Raw genomic sequence first — 25,802 nt, 5'->3', positions numbered from 1 at the left:
AGATGTATTTTTATTGGAACTTTGAACTATAGAAGATGGTTTTCGAGGCAGAAATTCTTCCTGTTTAAGTTTTCTTTAGCGGATACTAAAGGGAATGTGTGTTCCCTGCGTAACTCCGCCAGATAGGATAAATTTCGAATCACTTGGTTCTAACAGTGAAAATCTCTTACACAGAGCAACATTCAAATAAAATGTATGTCCTAGTGTACTTCTAGGAGGGGCACTCCAAATCATTGGGTAGTGTAAATCACTTAAACAAAATATACAGGCAGGTTAAAGAAAGATAAGGCTTCTGTTACTCATTCACAGCCCAGAAGATTTTCAAGGAAGGCTACAGCATTTCATGTTGAAAGGAGTGGGCTCTGAGAGTGGTTTCCTTTTATAGATCAAATTGGAAATCGAGGTAAATTTCATGTCCCCTAAAGTCTGGTGACAGAACCAAAGGTCCTTCCCCACTACAATTCCTTGATCAAACAGAATTAACTGGACTTACAGAACTTCTCCAGACACTGGAATGTGCAGACATTTTTCAGATAAACTGAAAAGTTATTTCCCGTAGTGCTTCATAAGAATGATTCTTCCTCTGTATCAGTACATTGAATTCAAATTTGTCATCATCGTAACTTTTGAATTATCTCCCTAGCCAAAATTAATCAAAAAATGTAACTTAAAAAGTACAATTGGAATAATTGTATTAGCTGGCTGCTTTCATTTAATCATCCGTACAAAAGGAAACAAGGTTTTAAGGATTGGTTTCTTGCATGGGCTGCGCAGCCTAACTGATAGCAATTGTAGTGAGGGCAATTTCCGTTAGTAACTGTTGCTTGTATTTGCTTGTACCTTTCTTTCAAAGGTAACTTGTCTGTTTTGACAAGCTCACATTTTTTCTGCTCATTCTGAAAATTACTTGGGAACATTTCTTGAGTGCAGAAATTTATTTTTCCTTCTCTCTTAGAAGAAAAAAAAATCCCTCCCTCCTGAGCACTAATATTTTAGTCCTGGTAAAATCTAAGTGCTTGACTTCACTAGTTGGCTTTGTCTCGTGGGGTTTCAGAAATGGGGGCTTATTTCACAGTTTCCGTTTTCATGACTCATCCTCAAGAAAAAAATAACCTGTTAGGCCTGATAAATATTTTACTGCCGACTTGTACATGGTCACTTTAAAAATCCAAAACAAGTCAGTAAGTCAAGGTCTTCATTAGAATCTTCTGCTGTCTTATATAGTAATTGCAAAAGAAACAGAATCATCGAAGACCTGTATTAATTAAATATCTCAGGCTGTGATTCATGGCATCAGAGCAGTAACCACAGTGGGGTTGGTTGTTTCTTCCAGCAGGCAAAGTGCTGAGAAATAAACAATTTCCCTTGTGGATTACTAGAATAAGCCTTCCTAAAACCCAGCTATCAGTAAAAGACTGGGTTTCTTTGAGCATCTAGCCACAGCTGTAAAATTCAAAATTGAGATAATAAAAAGTAGGCAGGGGTACCTGACTGGCACAGTGGGTTAGGTTGTTAGATTCTTAGTTGCAGCTCAGGCCATGATCTCAGATTCGTGGGATCAAGCCCCACGTTGGGCTCCACACTCAGCAAGGGGTCTGCTTAAGACTCTATCTCCCTTTTCCTCTGCCTCTCCCTGCCTCCCCCATGCTCACTTGCTCTCTGTGTGTCTCTCAAATAAGTAAATAAATCTTTTTTAAAAAAATTAGTGGAGTTCCCAGCATCTCATGCAGTATGGTTATATAACACTGAGTCAGCATTTTAAAATAATATTTTCCAATAGATTATGTGTACCTGCGATTTGAGGGAAAAGCTTCTAATATTGGCTTTTTAGGGGGAAAAGCGAGTGTCCATCTTTAAATGATCGTGCTGGGATTAAGTCAGTGATTGCTAGAGATCTATCTGTGTCTGGTTCTAGTAAGATCATTGAAGAACGTGGAGGGATTAATGTTATTTTGATAGTAGACGCAGTCACGTAGACACTTAATCCATAAGTTAGTGGCTTTAATGGGTCATATTTATTCGTGATAAACGAGACCCTCGGGTAGCAAAATTAAAACTAAAGATTCAACTACATCTTTCCTTTGTTCCTAAAAATCTAGTACAGTAGTACCCTGCCCGTAGGTGGCCAATTAGCATATGCCAATTAATTAGCTTTGTTTATGCTAAGATTGATTTCCTATAATTTCTAAAGTACGAGGCTTTGTTCAAGAAGGACAATATAAAGAAGTCATTTTACCGATAATTGGGGATCGAGCTCTGAGCGTGCAGGGATGTTTCTGTGACAGCCAAGACTGCCCAGCCGTCTCTGTTTGCCTAGACGTCGTGCCGATTTTGCAACCTTCAGAAGAGTGTCTGTCCATCTTTCATCTTACGGTTTAGTAGTACCTGCACAGAGGATGGAAAAAGAGGTTGGTTGTGTTTCCCCCACCACCACCACCACCATTTTTTTTTTCATTTTTCACCTCCAGCACTCACCTTGCCAAACAGCATTATCCTGGCACCATGTCATGTTCCTTTAACCAGGCTGTGAACGATGATGAAGAAAATTGCTACATGCCGTTCGCTGCTCTATCCCTAGTGCTTAGCATCGCAGCTGAAATTTTCATGCATATAGTAGGTGTTCAGTAAGTGTTTGCTGAATGGACGAATGAAGCATCACAGGGACTGAATGACTCCCACAGAGCGAGTGCTCCCCAAAGAAGGTGTGTGTTCTCTAGTTCCATGCTCAAAACATAGGGTTAGCACAATCAGTGTAGGTGCTACGAATGAATACATGCAAGCATTAATATTCCCAGTCATGTTCCACATGTTAGCCTGGGGTTGGATGCCACATAATAATCACACTTAGGGGCGCCTGGGTGGCTCAGTGGTTTAAGCCTCTGCCTTCGGCTCAGGTCATGATCTCAGGGTCCTGGGATCGAGTCCCGCATCGGGCTCTCTGCTTGGCAGGGAGCCTGCTTCCTCCTCTCTCTTTCTCTGCCTGCCTCTCTGCCTACTTGTGATCTCTCTCTATCAAATAAATAAATAAAATCTTAAAAAAAAAAACAGAGTCCCATAATAATCACACTTAGCTATTAATTGCAAACCCTTTCGATTGGACAGTAAATAATTATCCTTTCACGATCGTTATGCATTATCCCGACTGCCTGGCTAAAAGCTGCTTGGGGCAGCAGCCCCTAAGAGGCATGGGCCCTTTCCCTGCTCTTACCAAATTACACACCTAATCTCAGCTTCCCTGGGTTTACTAGTTAGTAAGATCCTGAATAAATATGTGTGTGTGTGTGTGAGTGAGTGTGTTTCCGCACATCCATCCAAGCAGTAATCTGCTGATTGCCCGATACTTGGCCAGCACAGCTCCTGCCTTCTCTGAGCTTGTAATCGAGTGGAGGAAACAGACTTTGAACTGCTGATTACAACCGAGCGTCTACCCAGGATCCCCTCTGCAGCCAGATGACGGTGGCAGAGTGGCGTCGTCACGGTGTTCGTAGCCGTGGGGATGAACGAAACCACACGAAAGGCCTCGGAATGAGGGCGCAGACAAGAAGGAGGTGTGCTAGAATGAGACACATTTTTAGTAGTCACTATCCAAAGTGAAGCTCTTGCAATTCATTGCCTGGCAACAGGAAGGCGGCTTCACTCCTCAAAAGCTGAGAAAGAGCAGAGGAGGGGAAGAGCAGCCCCAGAGAAATCCCCCAGGGATTTCGTGGCCAGATGTTTACAAACTATTGTTTAAAAAAAATTCCAGAAGGTGGAGGCTCCTGACCTGTGCTCCAAGGGTGACTGATTCAGGACAGAGACAAACAGAACTGACTCCAAAAACGAATTCACCTGCCACCACCCCATTTACGAACCAGATGCCTAGATCAGCCACGGAGAAGCAGAGCTGCTACCGATCGCAGGCGCAAATGGATTGTCGGTCCTGCCTGGTTCTACATGGAAGGGACGTGGGGCTGTTGGCGGCGGGCTCCGTGCTGGGATTGCACCCAGGCATGCCTTAGTTGTGCTTTATAGCACTGCAAATGCCCTACATTACTGCCATTTGGTCCTGAGTTTGAAACACCTGCTTAAAATTTCTCTGATGATGAGCAAGGCAGCCCTTTACAAATCTTCACCTCTTTATCGGTCCCTCCCAGCAACCCGATGAAGAAAGTACTCTTTTTCTCATTTTAAAGATGAGAAAACTAAGCATGGAAGTTCCGGTCTGCGCCCAACGTTACCCGCGGAGACCTGAGTTCTAATCATGACTCTGCCGCTTTCTGGCTTGAAAGGCTGTTCTCTCAGCCAGTATACAAGTCACCTTAATGGGCAGCCTTTTGCTACTAGCCTTAGTTAGGATCATTTATCCACTTTTCCTTTCACCACTGTACGGAAATCAACAAACCAAGACGTTTGACTGAAGTGAACAGATCTGAAAAATCAGTTTCCACGAAAAGAACAACTATGGCCTGATATGCTTGTTGCCTCACTGTCTCACGAAGGTCCACGATCGAGTTCAGTAGCTTAGATCCCAAAGAGACTGTCTTGCAAACCTCTTCCTGACCTTCTGCTATGGGCTAACCCACCCCAGGCATTTGGTTCGTTACTTACGGGTGTACCCGTGAGCATAGCCGTGGAGTGCTGGAGTACCTATCCACATGCCTCCGGTGGCCCTGTCACCGGTGAGTGGAATAGGGGTACGTGTCACATTTATTGCTATTGCTAGAATCCAGTAAGTTTATTTATATCAAATGCGATTCACAATTTAAACCATTCTCTTCTCTGTCTCCTCCACTGTGCTTCCTTTCAAATTATTCTTTTCTCTAAAGACTATCTGAAGTGGAGCACTGAAGTGAGTCTTCTAGCCCACTGTACTTAATTAGCAAGTTGTGGCATTTATTTCTTCTTTAAAAATCTCCATCTTCGTTTTGGTGAGTTGAAGACAAAATGGGGTCCACGGCAAAGAAATGTGATTATGACTTATTTTACACTCTGAAAAACCATTCCAGATAGAGGGACGTGTGTAGCTGGAGACAGCCTAGTTCTGCACAGACCATATCGGGTTCTGAGCCCCCACGAAAAACGCACTGGAGTTAAACATGAGGTCCCTGGCTAACCTTCTCTTGATTTTTTTGTGTTTTAATCTTTCTTTAATGGATTTTAACGAAATCGTCAAAAACAATAGAATTCTCTTTGGGAATACGTATTCTTCATTTCTTCCTTTTGTTCAGTACAATGAACTGACATTTCTCATATGTTGAGAAGAAGATTGCACTTTCATATATTACCGAGATAAGCCCTTGAAATTTACTAGCCATCAGGATTTGCCACTTTCAGTGATTAATTACCTCAAAGGTATCCTTTTTAGCTATTTCCTTTCATCTTAACCCACCCTTTTTTGTGAGTAACCTTTCATGTATAGCTCCAGAGAGTTTGAGTAAAGGTTTATTTTGTTTCTTTGGGCAGAGATGCTAGTTTATAATTATAACGCAGATCATAACCACAGTGAAAACGAAAGCCCCAGTAACAAGGGGAGCCTGAATATAATTTGGGGATGGCTCTAATTCTTTAATACTTACGCAAAGGCCTTAATAATCTGGACTAACTTGTCCGTTTAATCTATCAGGCCACCAGGAGTCACCCATCTATTCATTGTGTGGATTTTTATGGCACAGCTACAAAGCATAAGGCACTGTTCCACATACTGGAATACAGCCGTGTGCGAAACATAGTCCCTGCCCTTGTAGAGCTGATGTTCTAGAGTTGGTGGACAGATGGTGGATAAATAAAGTAATGCGTAATTTGCTTTGGTGAATAAACAAGCAGGATTATGGGGAGAGGGCATGCTGAGAGGTAGAGACAACTTCTGCTTAGGGTGGTCAGGGGAAGGCTCTTTGCGAAGGTGGCGGGCGTTTGATAGACAAGAGGGAGGGCTTCAGAACATTCCCGACAGGTGGAATCATCAAATTCAAAGGCCCTGAGGGTAGAACATGCGTGGCATGTTCAAGGGACAAGCTAGGAAGCCAGTGTGACCGACATAAAACGCAAAAGAGAGCAAGTGACAGAGGAGAACCAGGAAGCAGTCCGGATGGGATAGCGTGTGTGGTCTTACCGCCCAAGGTGAGGACTTTGGCTCCGACTCTACGTGAGACGGGAAGCCACTGGAAGGTGGCGCGTGGAGGAGCATTCGCTCCGTGGGTCACCGTGGAATTGGCAAGAACGTTTAATTAGTTCAGGCCATCCCATCCCCACTGCAAGGAGGAAAAAAACGAGTGCATTCCTTTAACTCAGCCATCAGCAATGCAGGAAAAACAACTCCCGCTGAAGTGAGTCAGTAGCATCTTCATAAACCAAAGCAAGCATATTACGTCTTAAATGACGGCTTAGTAGCCTCAAGGAAATAACACACCTTCCCGAGCACCTAATTTACTACACTGTGACTCAGGCTCAGGGAAAATTGAACCTATTATTGCTTCCTCAAAATACGGTAAGCAACTGTGGATGAACAGTGAGCCTATTTAGAAGGACAGCGAGTTCATGCTGCCAAGAAGACACATCTGTCATCCGCAGCCACTCTCACGCCGGCTTCGTGTGCGTGTCCGCCCTCCGGCGGTTGCTGTTTGCACACCCATCCCTTCGCTCTCCTATTTGCACATGTCATCTGATGTGTTTGTGCAAGATTAAAGACTGCCGTTCTAATGGCTTCGCACCTGGTTGGCCTTCCTGTTCCTTTCTAACGCTGGAAAATCAGCGAAGTCCCTGACAGCTGGGCCTTGCTGCCACAGCCACCCCCAGAGCTAGGAGGTCGGAAACTCTCTTAGTGTTTACTCAGAATATTTGTATTGCCCTTCATTCGGGTCACTTAGCTTCTGGCCTCCCTGTTCATTCTTGCCCCCTATGAGTTTCAGCAAATACTCAGCTTCTGCGAACATTCTCTCACTAGATCGCAACTTCAGGGGCATCACAGTGTTTAAAGCGTGTCGTTTCTGGTGACTGGCACTCTAGTAATCTCACCGTGCAGGACGGTGATTTCCAAATGGGGCCTTATTCTCATCTATGCTCATAGCCTGCCCGCAATCACTCGTGGTTCCTGCGATTACACTGGCGCGAGTCCGGCTGGTCAGAGGATAGGCGACTTCCATGTTCTTTCAGACACTGTCATCCTGGCAACTTCGATCACTCTTGTGTGATCCCGAAGGATCTGTTTTTAGGTTCCGACATTAGCTCTTGCTATTCTAATCTCTCTCGACCCAGGAGAGCCACACTTTTTCCAAGTGACAGATGCTTAGCTGCCGCTGTTGATGACACCAGAACACGTAACTAGAACCGATGAAATTAACAAATGCGTCATTTTCGATGGGAAGAAATGCCCTGTTGTGTTATCCTCATAGGAAGCTGTTACAGTAGGTCTCCATCTTGCTGGGCCAGTGTAGACCACAGGAGTCAGTTTGGGTCTGTTGTCTTTGACTATGAGGACACAGCTTGGGGCTTTGCCTGACTTCTGGAGGCAGCTCGGGGAGTTCTCTCTAGACAACGGACTGGGGAAGGTGACTACTATTCCCAAAGGAAGGACAAAGTACTTGACAGACCCTCAAGAAATCCTTGTTGACTTTAATGAGTATCGTCCCCATAAAGTAGTATCTCAGATACTCAGTCTTCGTCAGTCAGCCAGAGATGATACCGCACATCTGGCAAAACAATAGCCGTTATATAAAGACGTTGTCCGGAGAAGCTGTGACTCACCAGGCAAATCCCGCACGGGGATTCTGTACACAAATCAACTCTTTTCTGGGGCCCGAGCTTTTACCTGCTTTACTGGGAGAACAGGGCAGAGTAGCGAGGCTCCTCCAAAAACGCTTTGTTTGCTGCGAACCAGCACTGGGGACTGACTGTCTTCTCTCCTCCCCTGAACCGTTGGGACTTGAGCGTCAAGTACAGAACTGGGCGGCATCTCCTTTCTCCAGCGGTGGGTTCCAGAGCGCAGAGAATATGGACCTGTGGCGGAGAGGGAGAGGGGAGAATTGGATGTCGCACCCCACCACCTGCTCCGCTTCCCCAGAGAAATAACTCAGGTAGAGTTCTGTGCCTCTGGTCCGCCCTGTCTCCCTGACAGCTGTCACCTTGCCGTCAACTATATTTTAGATGGACTTCTGCATCTCGCCAGTTGTGTCTGGAGCTAAGTGTGGCAGTTTCATTCTGAGGACTGTGATCTCCCCAAAGGGCCACAGCCTTCTCTTTCTCTTGCGGAAGACGTGTCTGTCGTTTGCACCCTCCTAGTGCTGAGGAACGGAGGAGGCATGGTCCTGTGGCATCATCCCCAGTTTAATTGGAGATGTTAAAAAGAGGAGGGGCCCCTGGGTGGCTCAGTGGGTTAAGCCTCTGCCTTCAGCTCAGATCATGATCTCAAGGTCCTGGGATCGAGTCCCACGTCGGGCTCTCTGCTTGGCAGGAAGCCTGCTTCCTCCTCTCTCTCTCTCTCTCTGCCTGCCTCTCTGCCTGCTTGTGATCTCGCTCTGTTGAGTAATTAAATAAAAAAACATTAAAAAAAATAAAAGGAGATGCCGTCCCACTGCTGCTGTGAGTCCTGGAGACGCGATGCCTTGGTGATACGGTTTCTCACACATCAGTCACGTGCATTGAACAGCACCTTCATATGGAGCCATTATGAACCGTAAGACTAGGTACAAACACATCATGAACGTTTGTGGTTTTAGCCCCCTCGATTACTTTTTAAGTCATTTGTACCACTCATTTGCCCATTGTTGATTTTTCATCCCCAGCCACCTGGTAAAAATTAGCACGAGAGAACTAACTGAGCCTTCTTCTGTTCAGATATAATCTCATTACCCCCTTTCTTGATGCTGGGGAAACTCTTCCGAAATAGTCAGTTATAAAGTGCTTTTGCGTTCCAGCCAGCACCGAGCCTGGAGGTTTCTGACAACACTGACGTTTGGCTCTTTTTCTTCTGTGTGCTATGGGGGAAAAAGAGGGGCGGATTATTAGCAAGTGGCCCCCAAAAGAATTGCATGCATGGTACACGGAACCATGATGTGAGGCAGATTGGAGTCTCGAAAAGTTCAGCTTTTTTTTTTTTTTTTTTGAATGAAAAGAATCATAATGGTGCAGAACATAAGAAACTTGGACGGGGTGGGGATCAGTTACATATCCCCTGTGACCCAGCGGTTCTCTCTCACTGCGGTGACCATCCCAGACTCCAAAGCACAGCCATCGGGTTGGAGGAGACACTTGCCCATTCATAAGACAGATCCCTGCTACTTTCGGTCCTGGCCTCATTTCTCTAGTCTGGCTTAAGTGGAGGAATGTTACTGCTAGAATTGTAGGGGAACACGTGCGAGATTGTGGAAGACCTTGAACACCAGACCAGGGAGTTTGGAGTTTATCCTGTAGGCAGCAGGGAGCCATTAAAAGATTTTGAACAGGAGGAATGTAAAAAATAGGACTTGATTTGGATGCATGTTTAGTATAAAAGTGCAATGATAAGATATATTAAGGGAGTGTTATGGTTCTGTTCACAGCATGAATATAACCGGAGAATTCATCTCTACTAGCTGTCTAGTTCAGCTTTTACAGCATGCAAATTTTCAGGGCCAGCTGTAAGAGCGTGAAGGTAAAAGAACAAAGTAAGAATTGATAACGGGAATGTAATTGTAAAGAGAGGGATTTTCATGATCAAGATCACAGGAAGCACAGAATAATCATCATCTTAAAGGGTGACTGTAGAATTATTTGTTATTTTGTTTGAGTTCTTTGAAACCACTTCTATGCTATATAATTACCTGAAGTTTTAAGTGTTCCCTGCAGGGATAATTTATGCATTTTGCATTCTCATGCAAATGCTTTAACAGTCTACACTGCGCAAAATGAAAGCCAAAAATTATTCCGAGTAGGTCATGGTTGTGCAAAGCTTATGAAGTATTAATCATTTTTATAGATTCTCATAGTTTAGATTATATTCCTGCATTGTGTTTTTCAACTACAGTAACACTTAGGGAACAAATATTTGAAAATTTAAATTACGTATTGTGATAAGGAACCATAATTTGCCTCTTTTCATAATTTAATGTCATCAAAAGCCTTTTTAAAAATGTAATATAAAAATGTTACTGTATCTCAGGACAGAACAAACCAAATTGAATTTAAGCTAAGCTACCCAAAGCTTATTTTTGAATCACGGCTGAGTACGTGGTGTCAGCACTCCTGAAAAGCACATTTTTAGAATCCAGGCTTCACTGCGGTGGTTTCTCACATGACGGTGAGAGTGCCTGGCATCACTGGCGACGGCACTTTGGTCCCAAGACGGGAACCGTTGTCGTGTTGACTGCCACATCGATACACAGCTGAGCGTTACATTGCTCTTAATGAAAATATAATCCGCTTTATGATGGCGGCATTCATTCAAAGTGTCTTATTTTAATGAACTTGCCCAGGACTTCTCCGCAGTAATCCTCAGTTTCTCAAGAGACCTGGATCTCTTTGTTGTCATTGTCTTTTTCAGAGGTATGTGTATTACACGTAGGAAAATCCCCAGGAAGAAATAGGTTTACTCTTCTGTCTGGCTCCTCAGTATAGATGCTCACTTCACAGGAGAACAGACCTGGCCCTGGGTGGCCTTTCAGATTTTACCCTGAGCTCTGAGCACAACTGGGAGTTTGGACAGGAAATAGATTTTTTTTCCCCAAAGAGGAAAGATAATTCAATTTTCCACCTTCCCCATTAAACCTTGGTGGGGAGTGCAGGGATGGTAGACATTTCTCGAAGGTCACAGGATTATAAAATTAGGAAAAACAAATCATCGCAGTGACTTTCACTTTTTATTGTCTTTCTCTGTCCCCCATCCCAGCTTTCTCTCTCTGTGTCTCTCTCTTCCCAGCACGTCTGCTATCTCTCTCTCTCTCTCTTTCTCTTTCTCTCTGTCTCTCCAACACACACAGGCGTGCACGCACGCGTGCGCACACATACACACGCCTTATGAGATCGATCTCTGTGTCTCCTTCCCATCACCCACATCCGCACCTGAAGAGGCAAAAGCCTAGTTTCAGCAAACGTGCTCTGGGGTCATCCCCGACAACCTCCTAGGGTAGAGAGGTCACTGGAAAGAAAACAAAACAAAACAAAAAGCAAGTGTGCTGAAATTCAGTCATGAACATTTTACAGTAGAATGAACTTTCCATGGCATAATCTGGGAGAATTTAAATTGACACATTAGTGGAAAGCTATCTGGTGAGCTGGAGAAAGCAGTGGGCTGAGATAGGCTGACAGGCTTAGCCTGAGCTGGGTGGTAAGGCTCTTCCTTCCCAGGACCAGTTAGGGCTGCCATTCCTAAGGCTCTTTGCAGCCCGGGAAGCATCCTGAGAGCTCAGGTTGCCTGAAGATAAGGACTGCTCCCAAGTCAACACCAGCAACCGGAAACACATTCCAGTTTCCTCTAGAAGGAACTGCTTCCCTGCTCTGGAGCTCTCCAGAAGAACGTGGGAAAACCAGTGTGTTAGCATCTCTGGTTCCATTTCCTCAACCGTAAAAAGAGTTCGTGAGAGAGAAGAAAAACGTCGACCAAAATCTATTATAATCATTACCTTTGTTATCATCATCATTATTCAACTGTCCCTTATCTGTCACTTGAATGCCATAACTGCTGAAGCAGTTGTCAAAAACTTTAAAAAGTAGACACTGCTTAAACATAAGGTACTGTTAGATTTTTCATTATTGTTGTTATTAGTAACCTACACTGTGAAAGTAGAACCGGCAAAACAATAGTTTAGAACAAAAGAAGCGAGATAATAATGTTGTACTTTCCGTGGCATAGTAATTAAAATGAGACATGCAAATGTCATTTGGCCCATTAATACCGGATTATTCTCTTAAATATCATGTGGGTTCCACTGATACACGTTAGAGAAATGCAAATTTTAGAATCTTAGGATATTTTAAGCCCCAATTTCAAAGCTCATGTATTGTTAGCCTTGAAAAGGAACCCCTACGGAAAGGAATTCTCACACGTACGCTTAGTGTGTAATGTGAGCCCCTCCCAGAAGTGCAAAGGTGCTTCTCCGCTCATTTGTTTTCACCGACAGCTGCTAGTTTTCTTTTTTCTTTTTAAAATTTTACTTATTTTAGAGAGAGTGTGTGTGTGCGAGCAGGGGGGAGGGGCAGCGGGAGAGAGAAAGAATCTCAAGCCGACTCCACTGCAAGCACAGGGCCCAACACAGGGCTCAACCCGAGGACCCTGAGATCACGACCTGAGTCAAAATCAAGAGTCGGACACCCAACCGACTGAGCCAGCCAAGCACCCCACAACCGCTAGTTTTCATGCCAGCTTCAAGTTGGGGTGGCGAGGATGCCACATCTCTTCTCTATCACACAAACTGCACGTGAAGGCGAGGGAAGGGCCCCCATAGCCGTGAGCACGTGCACCTGTGCTCGCCACCTTCCCCGCCCCCCGCCCCCCCCCCCCCACCGCCTGCTGTGCGGCCCGGGATGCCGGGCGCCTCTCGTGGGTGCAGGTGCGGAGCGCAGGTAGATGGCCCAAAGCTGGGAATCTAGGAAGCGGGAGAGGCAGGATTGAACAGAGCTCTTCAGGGATCCCAGAGGCAGGGCCCACGAGGAGGAGGAAGAATTCTTCATAGAAAGATGACTCTCCTGGTAACTTCCTATCCCCGGAAGTAATTCGCGGGCGCGGTGTGATGTGGTGGCCCACTACCCCTCCGTGCCACCTTTCTCATCCTCGGTTCATAGATGAGGCCTCTGCACCTTGCCCCGCAGTTCCAGGTTTTCTGGTGTGCGGCGGCAAGCACGCGTGAGTGACCTGCATTTGAGCAGTGAGTGTCATCCAGCGTCGCTTTCCGACCTGTGCAAGAGAAACGATAAGAAACCTTCTCTGGGGGCGCCTGGGTGGCTCAGTGGGTTAAAGTCTCTGCCTTCGGCTCAGGTCATGATCCCAGGGTCCTGGGATCGAGCCCCGCATCGGGCTCTCTGCTCAGCAGGAAGCCTGCTTCCTCTCTCTCTGCCTGCCTCTCTGCCTGCTTGTGATCTCTGTCTGATAAATAAATAAAATATTAAAAAAAAAAAGAAGCCTTCTCTGAAAGTCTTTGAAGAAGCAAACTCCTGGGTATTGCACGGGACCCTCTTCTACACAGGCAGACCCGATCACATTGAACACAACCGCTCTCCAACACAAATCAAAACGATGAGCCTCCAAAGTGCCGGAAGTGCTAGAACATCTTCTGCACCCGTCTTGGTGTGATTTCATCTTTAATAGGCCCCTTCCCTTGCCACAGTTTTTTATTTGATCTATGAGGGAAGAGCCTTTCTCCTTTGCATGACAAGTCACTGGATCTCTGGGGAAAGTTTCCAGCGTCCCCAGTCTTTGAATTTTCAGACAGGAGCTTGCAACAGCCCTTTAAAAAGATAACAACCTACTAAGCTTCTGCTCCTGCTGACTACAGATAGCTCCCAGGTCGTCCTCTTGGAGATGGATTTAGATCCCGCTCCGAAGTTATTACACGGAAGAGCACGGCCACAAATGAGAAAGTGCCATAGTAACAGAGAATATTTGCCCAGTGGGCACAAATTAATTCTAGAAAGCAGCCGGAAGACCTGCAAGTTTATTTTTAGAAAGCATATCTGATATCTGATTCCCCTCTCAAAACACATAGGTCAGCCATTCTATAGGAAAAACCCACATCCAGAGTTAATGCACATCATAGACAAGAAAAGACTGTTAGGGAGTTATTCAGCTAAGAGAAGTGTCCTTCCCCTGGGGGGGAAAAGGTTACTTTACCACAGACTTTTGTGAAACAGTAAGATTTGAAAATTAATATGCTGGTCACACAGTCTCTCTACAGTTTGTCTTACAGAAAATGAAGGATGTCTTCCGTTCCCTGATCACAAGGCCTAAAAAATCTGTATTTTTCTGCAAGGGGGTGGGCCACACTAACACTGTCTTAAACCAGTTACGCAGCCTTGGAGACATGTGGCCCATCCATCTTACTTACAAATCGTAGCAAGTTACTTCCATTGCAAAACCTGTTTGCTGACCATGTTTGGAACTGAATGAGGCCTTTGGATCACATCATTTTTTAGTATCTTGACAAAAACAACAGCCCCTCTTGGGCTCTGTAAGGGATGCATTGTTTTTGTTTTGTCTCCTGCTTTTTTCTAGCTTATTTCAGTGTTTATAAAAATAAAACAAATCACAAGTGCCCGGGTGGCTCAGTCGGTGAAGCGTCTGCCTTTGGCTCAAGTCATGATCCTGGGGTCCTGGGAACGAGTCCCACAAGGGGCTTTCTGCTCTGTGGGGAGTCTACTTCTCCCTCTAGCCCTCCTCCCACTCATTCTCTCAATCTCTCTACCTTTCTCAAATAAATAAATACAATCTTCAATAAATAAATAACACAAATCGCTTTGTAAAATTTGGCAGTCTGGGTAGTCCCTGGTGTGAGACTGCTTTACAGAAATGTATGGAAATCCAGAAGAGGCCAATTGTATTGGACTAAATGAACTCCAGGCCTAAAATATGGTGAGATCTGTGTCCCGATTCTGTTTTAAAGAGGACCTTGATTGACAAGGCCATGTGTGTGTGTGTGTGTGTGTGTGTCTATGAACTATCTTGGAGTATGAAAGTGCTACCAAGAAATTCCACTGTAGCCATATAAGGGAAAATCATCCCATATCCATTTTCTTAATTATGATTTGCATTTCTTTACAAAGGGTTGCTAAATGGCATGCGTACTTGGAAGTCATTTGGTTGCATGGTATTTCACGAGGCCCATTTGTAAGCACTTCGTTTCTTCCGCGCCGTGGCTGGAAGCTCCGCAGCCTTTGCAGCCTGCCGCAGACAGAGATGAAAAATGAAAGGAGGCGAAACAGTTTTCTGGGAAGCAGGCTCGGAGGAAAGCACTAAACACACAGTGTAATTCATGGGCAGTCCTAATTTGGGGGCAGAATTTATTTTCTCCCATGTTAATAAAACACATATAAGCAGACCCTTTATAAATGGATTCCAGAGTGAAGAAAAAAAAAACCTTGGAAAGAACCGAGAATGTATTTATTTAGCCCTGGTTTTCTGGCCATGTATTTTGAGAAATCATCCCACATTTCACGTTTAGAGAGCTGTTTTTACACACCTCATCTCGCTGGGTCCTCGTGCAACGATCCAGGCAGGTCAGCAGGACTGGTAGTCCCTCCCCCGAACAAATGTTAACAAAACTCAAGCTGATAGAACTTACTGGAAATGTTTGGCTATTTGCAGACCCAGAGGGCAAGAGTAGAAGTTCAAGGCCCCTATCTTGGTTATTAGCAGGAAACCTCTTACCTTGCTGCTTAAGCACTGTTATGTCTTCATTATTCCCACTTGTCTTTCCTTTCCCTCCCTCCCTCCCTCCCTCTTCCTTCCTTTCCTCCCACCCCCCCTCCTCTCTCTTCCTCTCCTCCCTCTCCAGTTTTTCAAGGTGAATGTATCTGTAGGTGCCCTTCCTCCCTTTAGCACCTGCTCTCCCTGGCCTCGCAGGCAGGCTCTGACTTGTCAGCGTCTACTCTAAACCAGTCCTCTATGCTGAGCGTGCCCCACTTTGCCCTTTTCGGGATCCATACTCAGGAGCTTCCAAGCTCCCTTCATATGTTATTCTGATCTTTCATTTATTTATCTCATCCTACGTGTATTGATCATGGACCGTAAGCCAGGCCTTATGCTAGGAGCTGCCCTCAAGGATCTCACAGTCCAGAGCTTGTTTGAATGAACAAACCCCTGTCTGTTTTTCATGAATTAATAATTTTACTTAGCTACAGTGCACCAGGTGAGTATCAATTCCCTCTCCCCGAAACTCTCCCTTCCCGTTCTTCGATCTTAATAATAATGAAGTTCATTCACATCGAATGTACCGTGGGAGAGAACATCATAGTCCTGAATATAATAATTAATCCTGGATTTTGAAATCACTGATCGGGGGGAGACCTATAGAGAGAATATAGGTAGTTACAGCATCACCCCCATGGGTCCGACTTGTATTTTAAGAATCTATTTTTTTAAATCTTTTAACAGAGTCAAAAATCTAATTTTAATTTGCATATTATTTTCATCAGTCTGGAGAATAATTGACGGGCATGAGTCAGACGTGCCGAAGTAACTGCTAACTTTAAATCTAGGAAATTAATTGTCGTCCGAACATGGCTCAGAATTCAAAGAGTGGCCCATGCTCGTGGCGGTAATTGTTAAATTAATTGGATTGTCAGGCTACTGAAAATGTGGCCGGAAGACAGGACCAAGCGAGAGGACTAAAGGGAGAGATGAGTAGTTACAATATGTTTATAGAACCCGCTGAAAGGAAGAAGTCGTTTTACTACATTCATTTTTTTAAGTGTCTTGAAGAGCCCACTCATGTATCTATAAACTGTGTTGGTTTCCGTGTTCTCTGGCGCCTGATTTACAAAGCGGTATGTGTGAATAAGACAGAATGTATTGGGAAATTCTCCTCTAGAGCAGGACACGTGCACTTAGCCCGTCCATATGTGAAAGGCTACCCTGCATGTGCGACGCTGCTGTCACCAGCTGTGTTCAAGTCCAAGGGCTTCGTGTTGCCATCTGAGGTATGGGTGACCTCAGCAGACCATTACTCTCCTTAGATCCAAGGGAACTCATGCGGCCCACTTAAAAAATACTCCTCCCAAGAGAAATGCGTTAAAAGGAAGCACTTTCAGGATACATGGCGATCCTCAGAGCCTCAGCACCCACTGAGGGACACGTCCCCCGCGTGGCCCCCCTCGGCCAGACCGCCGTCCCAGCCCCCGCTGCTGCCTAGCCTGCGGCACCCTCTCCGTCCTTGGCTCTCAGTGTCGGGCAGCCCAGGGCGCAGTTGCTCCTTCTGACCCTAAGAGAAAAGGGCAATTTACACAAGCCCAAAGCCATTTGTTCCTGGGGCAAAGCTGCCTTGCAGCCCACCGTTGGATCTGGGCATTATTGGTGTATAGCCCCCGTTACCGCGGGGTGGCGTGGATCCCTTCGCCATTGCCTCTTGGAGTCTGCCTAGAGGTCATAAGCCCCAGTTAGCGGTGGCGAACCGTGACCATTTGTGGCTGCAAGTAATCTCCTATACGTTCTGTGAGTGTGATGGGGAGGGTTTCACATGTTTTCTTCTCATCAACGATAATTCAACCTCCAAAAAACAATTTTGCCCTTAATAAAGTGAGTACATTGGTAAAAAGAAGTGTTAGATTTTGCTCCTGGATCTGCTTATTCAGCATAGGTCCTTCTTCCTTCCCCAAGATACAATCATGATAACTAACCAGTATGGATTCCTTAGATAAAAGGGTTCAATATCCACTGAGAAAAGAACTAACCTTGAACTTCAAGGAGAACAGAGATGATGATACAGAGGAGATTTAAAGACAGATTGATTATTTCATGAACTAAAAAGATGTCATTCCTCTGGAAAAAAAAAAAATACCGAGATGTGCGAGAAACAACTTTTAGGAGAAATCAATGCATAAAAAGTTATAAGATGCAAAGCCCCTTCGCTTTGGTTCTCATGCCAGGGAACTTCTTAGAAGCCACGCAGGGAATGCTTGGCATCTTTTGAAACCTCTCGTTCATTTCTCATGATAGCAGATTTTTATCTACTGCATGTGAGATCCAGAAGGGTGATGCCGCTTCTGTTTCGCGTCTGCCGCGTGTCAAGGCCACGATGGTACCTTTCTCAAGAGCGCTCCCGCTCATCTTCGCGTCCGTCAGAGGAGGCCGATTCCTCACCACACGTCTGCCCGGCATCCTCTGGATAGGGCTTCCCCAGGAGGGTCAACCCAGTCAGTACCTGTTATTTTGTGTGACTCACTGCTGAGGCACAGAGTCGCACCCGTACCCCTCTTCCCTTCGCTAGTCCTTCCTGTGTTGGGTGGGATGTTCACATTCTTCCACACTGGATAAAAATGAAGCCTCTTCTGCCTACTCATTCCAACACAGGATAAAATGACAGTGTCACACACAGAACAGAACACTCCTCTGGTTGCTTCAACATTCTTTTTTTGGCCTCGTTTTCCTCTCTACTGAGTTTCTGAGTCCAAATTTAGTGTTGATGACTAAGAAATTGCCAGGATGTGACAGAGCATTCAGTTCATTGAGTCCCTTCCTTGCCATTTTTCAATAGTTGTAACAATCGCCAAGTTTTTCCTCCTAATGTTGTAGGTGCCAGTATCTGCGTAGTGTCTGTTATTCTTAACAGATACACGATCGCTCATACAGGCTCTGTCCGTGCACCGACAGCCTCCTTCTGCAGACAGCCGACTCCATATGGTATTAAGGAAGTTCCCTGCAGACTTTTTACTGGTTGGTACTTTGAATCCCGGAGTCTCTCAGGCTTAAATCTGGATCTCTGAAATCCAAACCCTGTAAACAAGAGCGGAGTGGTCCGCCGCGCGCTAGGCAGCATGACCAGTCCTTTGCCAGAGGAGAAGGCGGGTTCAGAAAACAAGACAAGTTCCCTGCCATCTGGAGCCGCCCCTGCAAGGCCTGAGCCCCGGGGCGAGCTAGAGGTGTCTTTGGGGCTTAAGGGAGCATAAATCCGCATAGAATCGGTCCCCACGGAGGGAGATCCTCCATCCGAGCTTGGCCCCTGAGGGACACGAGGAAAGCCAGCAGGCAGGCAGGCAGGCAGAAGACTGACATTCTAACAAGCAAAGGAAACGGGTGGCCTCTGGAAAGGCACAAAGGTGCACATGACCCGTCAGGGTAGTGACTGAATCATAGAGAATTTTAGATGCCGCATCAAGGAGTTTTTTAACCGTAAAACCAGGCAAAACCATCGGAAGTTCCTGAAGGGGATGTTGCTTTAGCAGGGAAAGGTGCTAGCAGAAAGGGAGAGACGGGAGAGGAGGTCAATTACAGCCGAGCTGGCCAGCAGAGAGGGCGGAGGGCACCAGCTGGAACAGTAGCAGTGGAAACGGAAGGTACAGATCACGGGCTGGAGGGGTTTGTGGATGGTGAATTTCACGGTCCCCGGACGTTTGAAGCGGGAGCAGCTACCAGGGTAGGATGGTGGGCGATAATGACTGAGACAGGGGAGACACGGAAGTGGGGGTTCGAGCGACTGTGGCTCCTTCAAATAGTATCCTTCCCCTCTTTCTGTTTTGAATTCCTACCCACCCTTCTAAGCTCACCTAAAATAACACCCTCTCCGTGAAGCCCGCCCCTCCGCAGTGCCCCAGTCAGAGTGAAACCCGGCTTCCTCCGTTCTCATGAAACACCTCCTTTGCGTCCCCTTAGTGGCAGCACACCTCGTGTCCAAATCATCTGGGTATGTGGCCGACTGCTGCGAGTACCTGCGAAGGTTTCGGAAGCTTTTAGCACACAGTGCGGAGGATCGGTGGAAACCCCGTGTTATAAATGAATCCGTGAAGGCTGCCATCACACGAGACATTAACTGCAGCCCTTTTTGGGGACCTGCCTCAGCAGCCATCCCACCCCACCCTCTGGGAGTCCGCCATACAGTATTTATGCACCTACACAGAATCACTCACCCCCAGCACACATGCTGTTCACCGTATTCATTTATTTATTTATAAAGATTTCATTTATTTGACAGAGAGACACACAGTGAGAAGGAACACAAGCAGGGGGAGCACGAGAGGGAGAAGCAGGCTCCCCACTGAGCAGGGAGCCTGATGTGGGGCTCGATCCCAGGACCCCAGAATCATGACCTGAGCCGAAGGCAGATGCTTAATGACTGAGCCACCCAGGTGCCCCCACCATATTTATTTTTGAATGTTTTCTGACTCTTTATAAAAGTAAAACTCACCCCCTAAGGATGAGATTTTTCCCCCCAAATGGTGATTTCTGGTTTTTTTTTTAAGATTTTATTTATTTATTTGTTTATTTATTTGAGAAAGTGCAAGCAGGGGGAGTGGGAGAAGCAGACTCCCCACTGAGCGTGGGGCCCCTTGTGGGGCTGGATCTCGACCCTGAGACCTGTGCTGAAGGCAGACGCTTGAACTAACTGAACCACCCAGGCGCCCCCCCACAAATGGTGATTTTACTCCCAAAGAATTTCAGCAACGTTCTACCAACTGTGCTCATCGCTAGAAGAAATGTGGAGACTTCTAGTCACATTTTTTTATAGGCATACACTGGATTTTCCTGTTGAGAATCCCACACAAGGGAGTCTTCGCAGCCTGTAAATGGAACACCGCTTCCTACATGGGATCGTTGCCTTGGAAACACATTTCTTCTCACGCAGGTCGAACTTGTGTGACTCTTTGAAGGACTTACCGAGTATGCCCCTAGGCTGAAATAACCCCCAGAGATGACTCCAGTCAGTGCCGCGGAGGCCAGATGGGGAGACTTGGTGAGCTTATGGAGCGAAACAGGTTTTGTGGATTCCCAAAAGAAAAGAAAATGTGGCTTAACTTTCAGAGAAAGGCTGCCCCATATGAGGAACCAGTCTGTCTTTGCTGAAGTGACTCGAGATTGTGAGAGAGCTTCAGAGTCTCTTGTGCGGATAGTGTGCATCACTTAGACTGACATCTGATGTAAAAACAGAGGACGGTAGGACCACGAAGGCAAGGTTCAGAAAGGGCTGGTGTCCAGAAAGCGGATGGTATTTTACAAGGTGGTTTTCTTTCTAGGGTTTTATGAGCGATTCTTCCTGAGGAGCATCTCAGCAAATTAGCAAATATCTAAAATGGCTCCCTTGGTGCCGCTGTCACGTGGCGGCATTTTTCTCCTCGTCTCCCACTGCGGATGGACCCTCCCCTGTTCCATGGGCTCCTTAGAGATGAGAATCTGCTGCTCATTTCATTTGCCTTACAAATGGCCACTTTTAATGGCTCTTTATTTCATACACACAAATCCACAACACTTGAAAGAAGGCTTTGGGTTTTTTTGTTGTTTTATTTTGTTTTTTTCTGTAATAGTCTGTTGGATCAGGACCCCTTCGTTTTATGGGCAGATCCAGAGAAAACATGGCCAAGCACATGGCAGAAATCCCATTCCAGGGTTCAGGGTCCCCTGGGCTGCTCTCTCATGTCTGCTTGTGGAATTACTGTAAATTCCTTGCTTCTCTATCGATTTGCTTGTAAACATTACTGTAAGACAAGGATGAGATGAGGGGAGAATTTTTTTTTCTTTTTTAAGTCAAGGTCCAGTGATTAAAAAACAAATCGATTTGGTTTACCTAAAAGCCAAAGGTCGCTTTTCTTTGTAGCATCCCTCTAGAAATGGAGGCAGCCACTAACGTCACAGGGAAACACAGATTTCAGCCTCAGGCAGTTGACAGTTATAGCTCATGGTAACTGGAGAACCTATGAACATTAATTAGAAGGACCAAATGTTTATTTTCTCATATTTAATTCCGAAGGGAACAAAGTGCCATGTGACAGCTTTATACTGATCTTTCCCATCTTTAGCTCTTGCATTTATCCAATATATTACAGTTATGAAGCTCGTTGTAATTTTTCCATTCTCTTATTACAAAGGGAGCTAATCATTGATCGGGGGCAGTTGCACTTGGGGCTTTTTCCAAGGCATCACGTGAATTATATATAGTTATATATAGGCTTGGTTTCCACTGGTAATAGTTTATGCCATTAAAATAGAGCACTGATCATACGGGCTTGAACAAAGTCTGTCCTGAGCTCCTAAAGTTCAGTAGCACACGGTTCTCCATGAAGTTCAGAGCTATAAATACTGAGCTTTGGTTTATTTACTTGTCTTGCCAGGAACATTTTACACCTGAGTGCAAATTCAAAGAATCGGTATTTGAAAATTATTACGTGACATATTCCTCGATGATATACCGCCAGCAGCAGTCCGGCCGAGGGTGGTATCTGGGTCTGAACAAAGAAGGGGAGATCATGAAAGGAAACCACGTGAAGAAGAACAAGCCTGCAGCTCACTTTCTGCCCAAACCACTCAAAGGTAAACTTCATGCGCTAGCAACTGCGGATTGGACGAGTACCCTTACTTAATGCAATCCTTACCATCTTGCTTTGCTTAAGGGAAGTGTAATTCTTCCCCAATAAAGGCAATTATATGGAAATTTAGTAACGTTTTATAACACTTAAAACGTGAAGTATTGACAATAGCATCCAATCTTCTGATTTTGATTTTCCCGTAGTACATGTATAATAGTAACACCTCGCCCTTGTGGGGGCAGCTTGAATGCTAACCCAGGACAACCAAGAACCTCAAATCTTGCCAAAACGGTTCCTGGACAGAAGCACAGATGCTCAAATGTATGCACGCTTAACACTTAACCACAAAGCTCCTTGGGCCCTCTGGAAGGACCCAGCGATATTGTCCCAACGTTTTCCCAGTTTGGCCTACGGTCATTATTGGCAGATCAGTAGCCAGTTGGCAAGGGTAGGGGAGAGCAGTGGGGTGCAGAAGATAAGGGTGTTACAAGTAGCTGAGACGTGGTAGAGATGGGCTCGAGGATGTGGCCAAAGCAGAGCAAGACCTCCAAGAGGTCATTGGCTTGGAGTCAGAACCGAGGCGAGAGTAGCAACATTGGTCCAATCGAATCCACATGGCACAGCTCAGAGGCCAGTGTTCTGCGGCCAGACTACCCGGATTCGAATCCCAACTCCCCTCTGTCCTCACTGGGTGGGCGTGGCTGGATTACTGACCTGTGTTGCTCACCTGTAAAATATGGTTAGAGCACCCAAGTCATAGGATTCTTGGGGGATTAAACGAGGTAATGCGCCTGAAGCACTGAGCACAGTGTCGAGCTTGTTGTGGGTGCCGTGTCAGCTCGTGGTGTCACTCGCAGCACAACATGACCACGGACCACGTATTGCATTACGACTTGTGCTAAATATTTATGCTCTTGGAGAGTAGCCTTTCGAGCACGATAGAAACTAGTGTTTTCAAATGTTTTACATTTGAATATTTGGCTTGCACAGAATGCTGTAGATTATATTTAAACTTCCAAGAGCGTTACTAAAATGCATTTTTCATTAATACCCTCATGTATAGAACCATAAGTGGTGGGAACGAGGCATTAGAATTCTTTGCACGCTACTGCACCAAAGACTAGGTTTCGCTAAAGCCGAGCCCATCGCTTCTCGGCAGAGTCCTCGGAAGCAGCATTCTCCGTGTTCAGCCTAGAGCAGGGAAGCCGAGTGGCCAGAAGACAAGCTGAGGGCCCATGCAGGGTGCACGCTCAAAGGCCTCTGACCCAGTGTTTCTCTGCTTTCCAGTGGCCATGTACAAGGAGCCGTCACTGCACGACCTCACGGAGTTCTCCCGGTCTGGAAGCGGGACCCCAACCAAGAGTAGAAGTGTCTCCGGCGTTCTGAACGGAGGCAAGTCCATGAGCCACAACGAATCAACGTAGCCAGTGAGGGCAAAACAAGGGCTCTGTAACAGAACCTTACCTCCGGGTGCTGTTGAATTCTAGCAGTCCTTCCCCCCAAAGTTCACAATCGTCAATGACGCTCACCAAACAGACAGGCAGCGTTCACTAGTCTCTCTGCCGTGACACCTTCTTATCCATACTAACGCCCCATAATTTCTATTGAGCTTGTGCAAAAGAATGCCAAGCTTTGTCAGTGAACTAAATCCTGGAGAAGGACTGCCCAATTTTCCCATGATCTCACCTGTGCTTTGGGGATGACAAGCCAAAAACATTTCACAGCACTAATGCTGATCAAAATTTGCTCTCCAACCAAGAAAAGTTAAAAGACCACAATTGCTCTTCAAAAACAAAAACAAAGAAAAAAAATCAAATCAAAACCAAACAAAACTAACTGCCTAAATGTTTGGTAGGGGCAAACAAAATTATGTGACCTGTGTTGTTTTCTTGGCTTAATGTTTTCTATCTACGCTTGATTCTTTACTTTGGTAATAGTGCAACTTCGTGATTTCTGAAATTCAGTGGTTCTGTTGACTCTGAGTCACTTAATCCAAATCAACCAAATTCAGGGTTGAATCAGAATTGGCATCTCAGGCTCAAGGTAACAGTGTTCTTGTGATTCTACCTTTTTTTTTTTTTTTTAAGAACTGTAGTGTATTCTGGTCAAGTTCTTGTGCTGTATTCCGTGCATAGAAATTGAGGTGTATTGTCAACCCCAGTCAGTAAAGATTACTTACAAGAAAAAAGATTATCCTCAAGTGTAGATTTCTCTTAATTCCATTTGTGTTATCTTGTTCAACTATTGTTGTGGCTTCTTGTATAAAGACAGAAACTGTGGAGCTGTGACATCATCTTTTGTGTTGTTAAAATAAGAAACGTCTTATCTGTATATGTACGAGTCCTCCCGTCGTTGTATTTGGCATGTGAATATCGTGTACAAGGAAATGTTAAGACTGGTTACGCCTAAACAACATATACTTATACTTGCTTCTGGAAAAGTGTTTAAGACTTAGCTAGGTTTCCATTTAGATCTTCATATCTGTTGCATGGAAGAAAGTTGGAATCTTGGCATAGAGTTGCATGACACGTAAGATTTCGTGCATTAATAATTGTTAAAATCTGTGTTCCAAAAGTGGACATAGCATGTACAGGCAGTTTTCTGTCCTGTGCACAAAAAAAAATTTAAAAAAAAAGTTGTTTAATATTTGTTGTTGTATACCCAAATACGCACCGAATAAACTCTTTATATTCATTCAAAGAAAAATCCTTCAGCGTGTATTTATTGTTTGTCCCGTGCCATTAACTGTCATAGGAACTGGACCTAAACACTGAATTACGTATGTAAGGTCACTGCCCTCGGTCTACAGTGTAGGGATTCGTAGTCACATGAACGTTCTTGAAAATGTGTCTGTTGTGCTAGATCTTGGACTCGGACCTCCGACTGGAACAGAGAATTCTCATTCCCATTCAGTGATGGAATTGTACAGATGACACGCATGTTCTGGTATCCTCTCTGCCATTCACACGGTCCGTTCCCCTCTCCGGCGCTCACTTCTCTCGGAGGAGGGAAGGCATAGGATTAAATACTTGTGGACCCTGAGCGGAATCCCTCAACCGTCCCCCCTTACTAAGTCCCACGAGTTTTCGGTTGGTAGAGAAAAGTGATACACTGTCTCCCTCTTGCTCAAGGACTTCAAGGTTTGGTTATTGACTATTTGGGTCGCTGCTTTTGCTTTCTCATCCTTCAGAAATAGCTCAGGTCTACTGACAATAAACAACTCAAGAACCCCGGAGTCGCAAGGAAGCCTGGCAGAAGTGAAAAGGGGTCCCAATACCCCACAAGAGCCTGTTATGCCCAGCATTCTCTTTGAGCCATTTCAAGTCATTTTTAACAGAAAGCAGTGCCTAAATACATCAATAATTCAGGAGCCAGCAAAACAACCTCCCACCAAGTGGTGAGACTTTCATACATCTACACACACACACACACACACACACACACACACACACACACACTTTGATGGTAGAAAATATTAGCCCTGCTACATGCTTGATGAAAGAAAGGTTTTGGAAAACACTGACAAGCCCGTGCTCTCAGGCCTTGGTACACACCGGAAACACCTAGTGGGCCTGTAAGACTTAGAATGCTGACCCACCTCCAGAGTCTCCGACTGAGTGGGTCTGGGGTGGGCTCCAGACTTCAGATTGCTAACAAATTCACAGGTAGTGCTGAGGTTGCCGGTTCCAGGGAACCCACTCCCCAGGAACCACTGACATGCACCCTTCCCTTCTTTGAGATTCAGACTGCGTGTTAGCACCCTGAGTTCTAAAAAGCCCCGTGTTCTGGAAGCCAGCTTGACGTCGAAAAATACTGGGATAAAGAAACGTATCTGGCCATGCAGCTGCAGGATCACAGGGCACATACCGACTCCGTGGCAGAGTGGGGGTCCCCACGCCTGTCACAGGCCT

General features: G+C 45.5%; 1 protein-coding gene across 3 annotated transcripts in view; it reads left to right on the top strand.

The window, feature by feature from the left end:
* The window catches only part of FGF13 (fibroblast growth factor 13), a 481,330-nt gene extending 456,733 nt beyond the window's left edge, over positions 1-24,597 (top strand). For all 3 annotated transcript variants that reach the window (XM_045996541.1, XM_045996540.1, XM_045996542.1), the window contains 2 exons: positions 21,697-21,895; positions 23,179-24,597. In XM_045996541.1, coding sequence (XP_045852497.1) covers positions 21,697-21,895; positions 23,179-23,315 — 336 coding nt within the window. In that variant the 3' untranslated portion in view covers positions 23,316-24,597. The remainder of the gene's footprint in view (positions 1-21,696; positions 21,896-23,178) is intronic.
* Positions 24,598-25,802: the final 1,205 nt, after the last annotated feature.

Source organism: Meles meles, chromosome X (assembly GCF_922984935.1).
Source record: "Meles meles chromosome X, mMelMel3.1 paternal haplotype, whole genome shotgun sequence".
In the NCBI taxonomy this organism is placed as follows: Eukaryota; Metazoa; Chordata; class Mammalia; order Carnivora; family Mustelidae; genus Meles; species Meles meles.
This window is presented reverse-complemented; position numbering and strand designations above follow the sequence as displayed.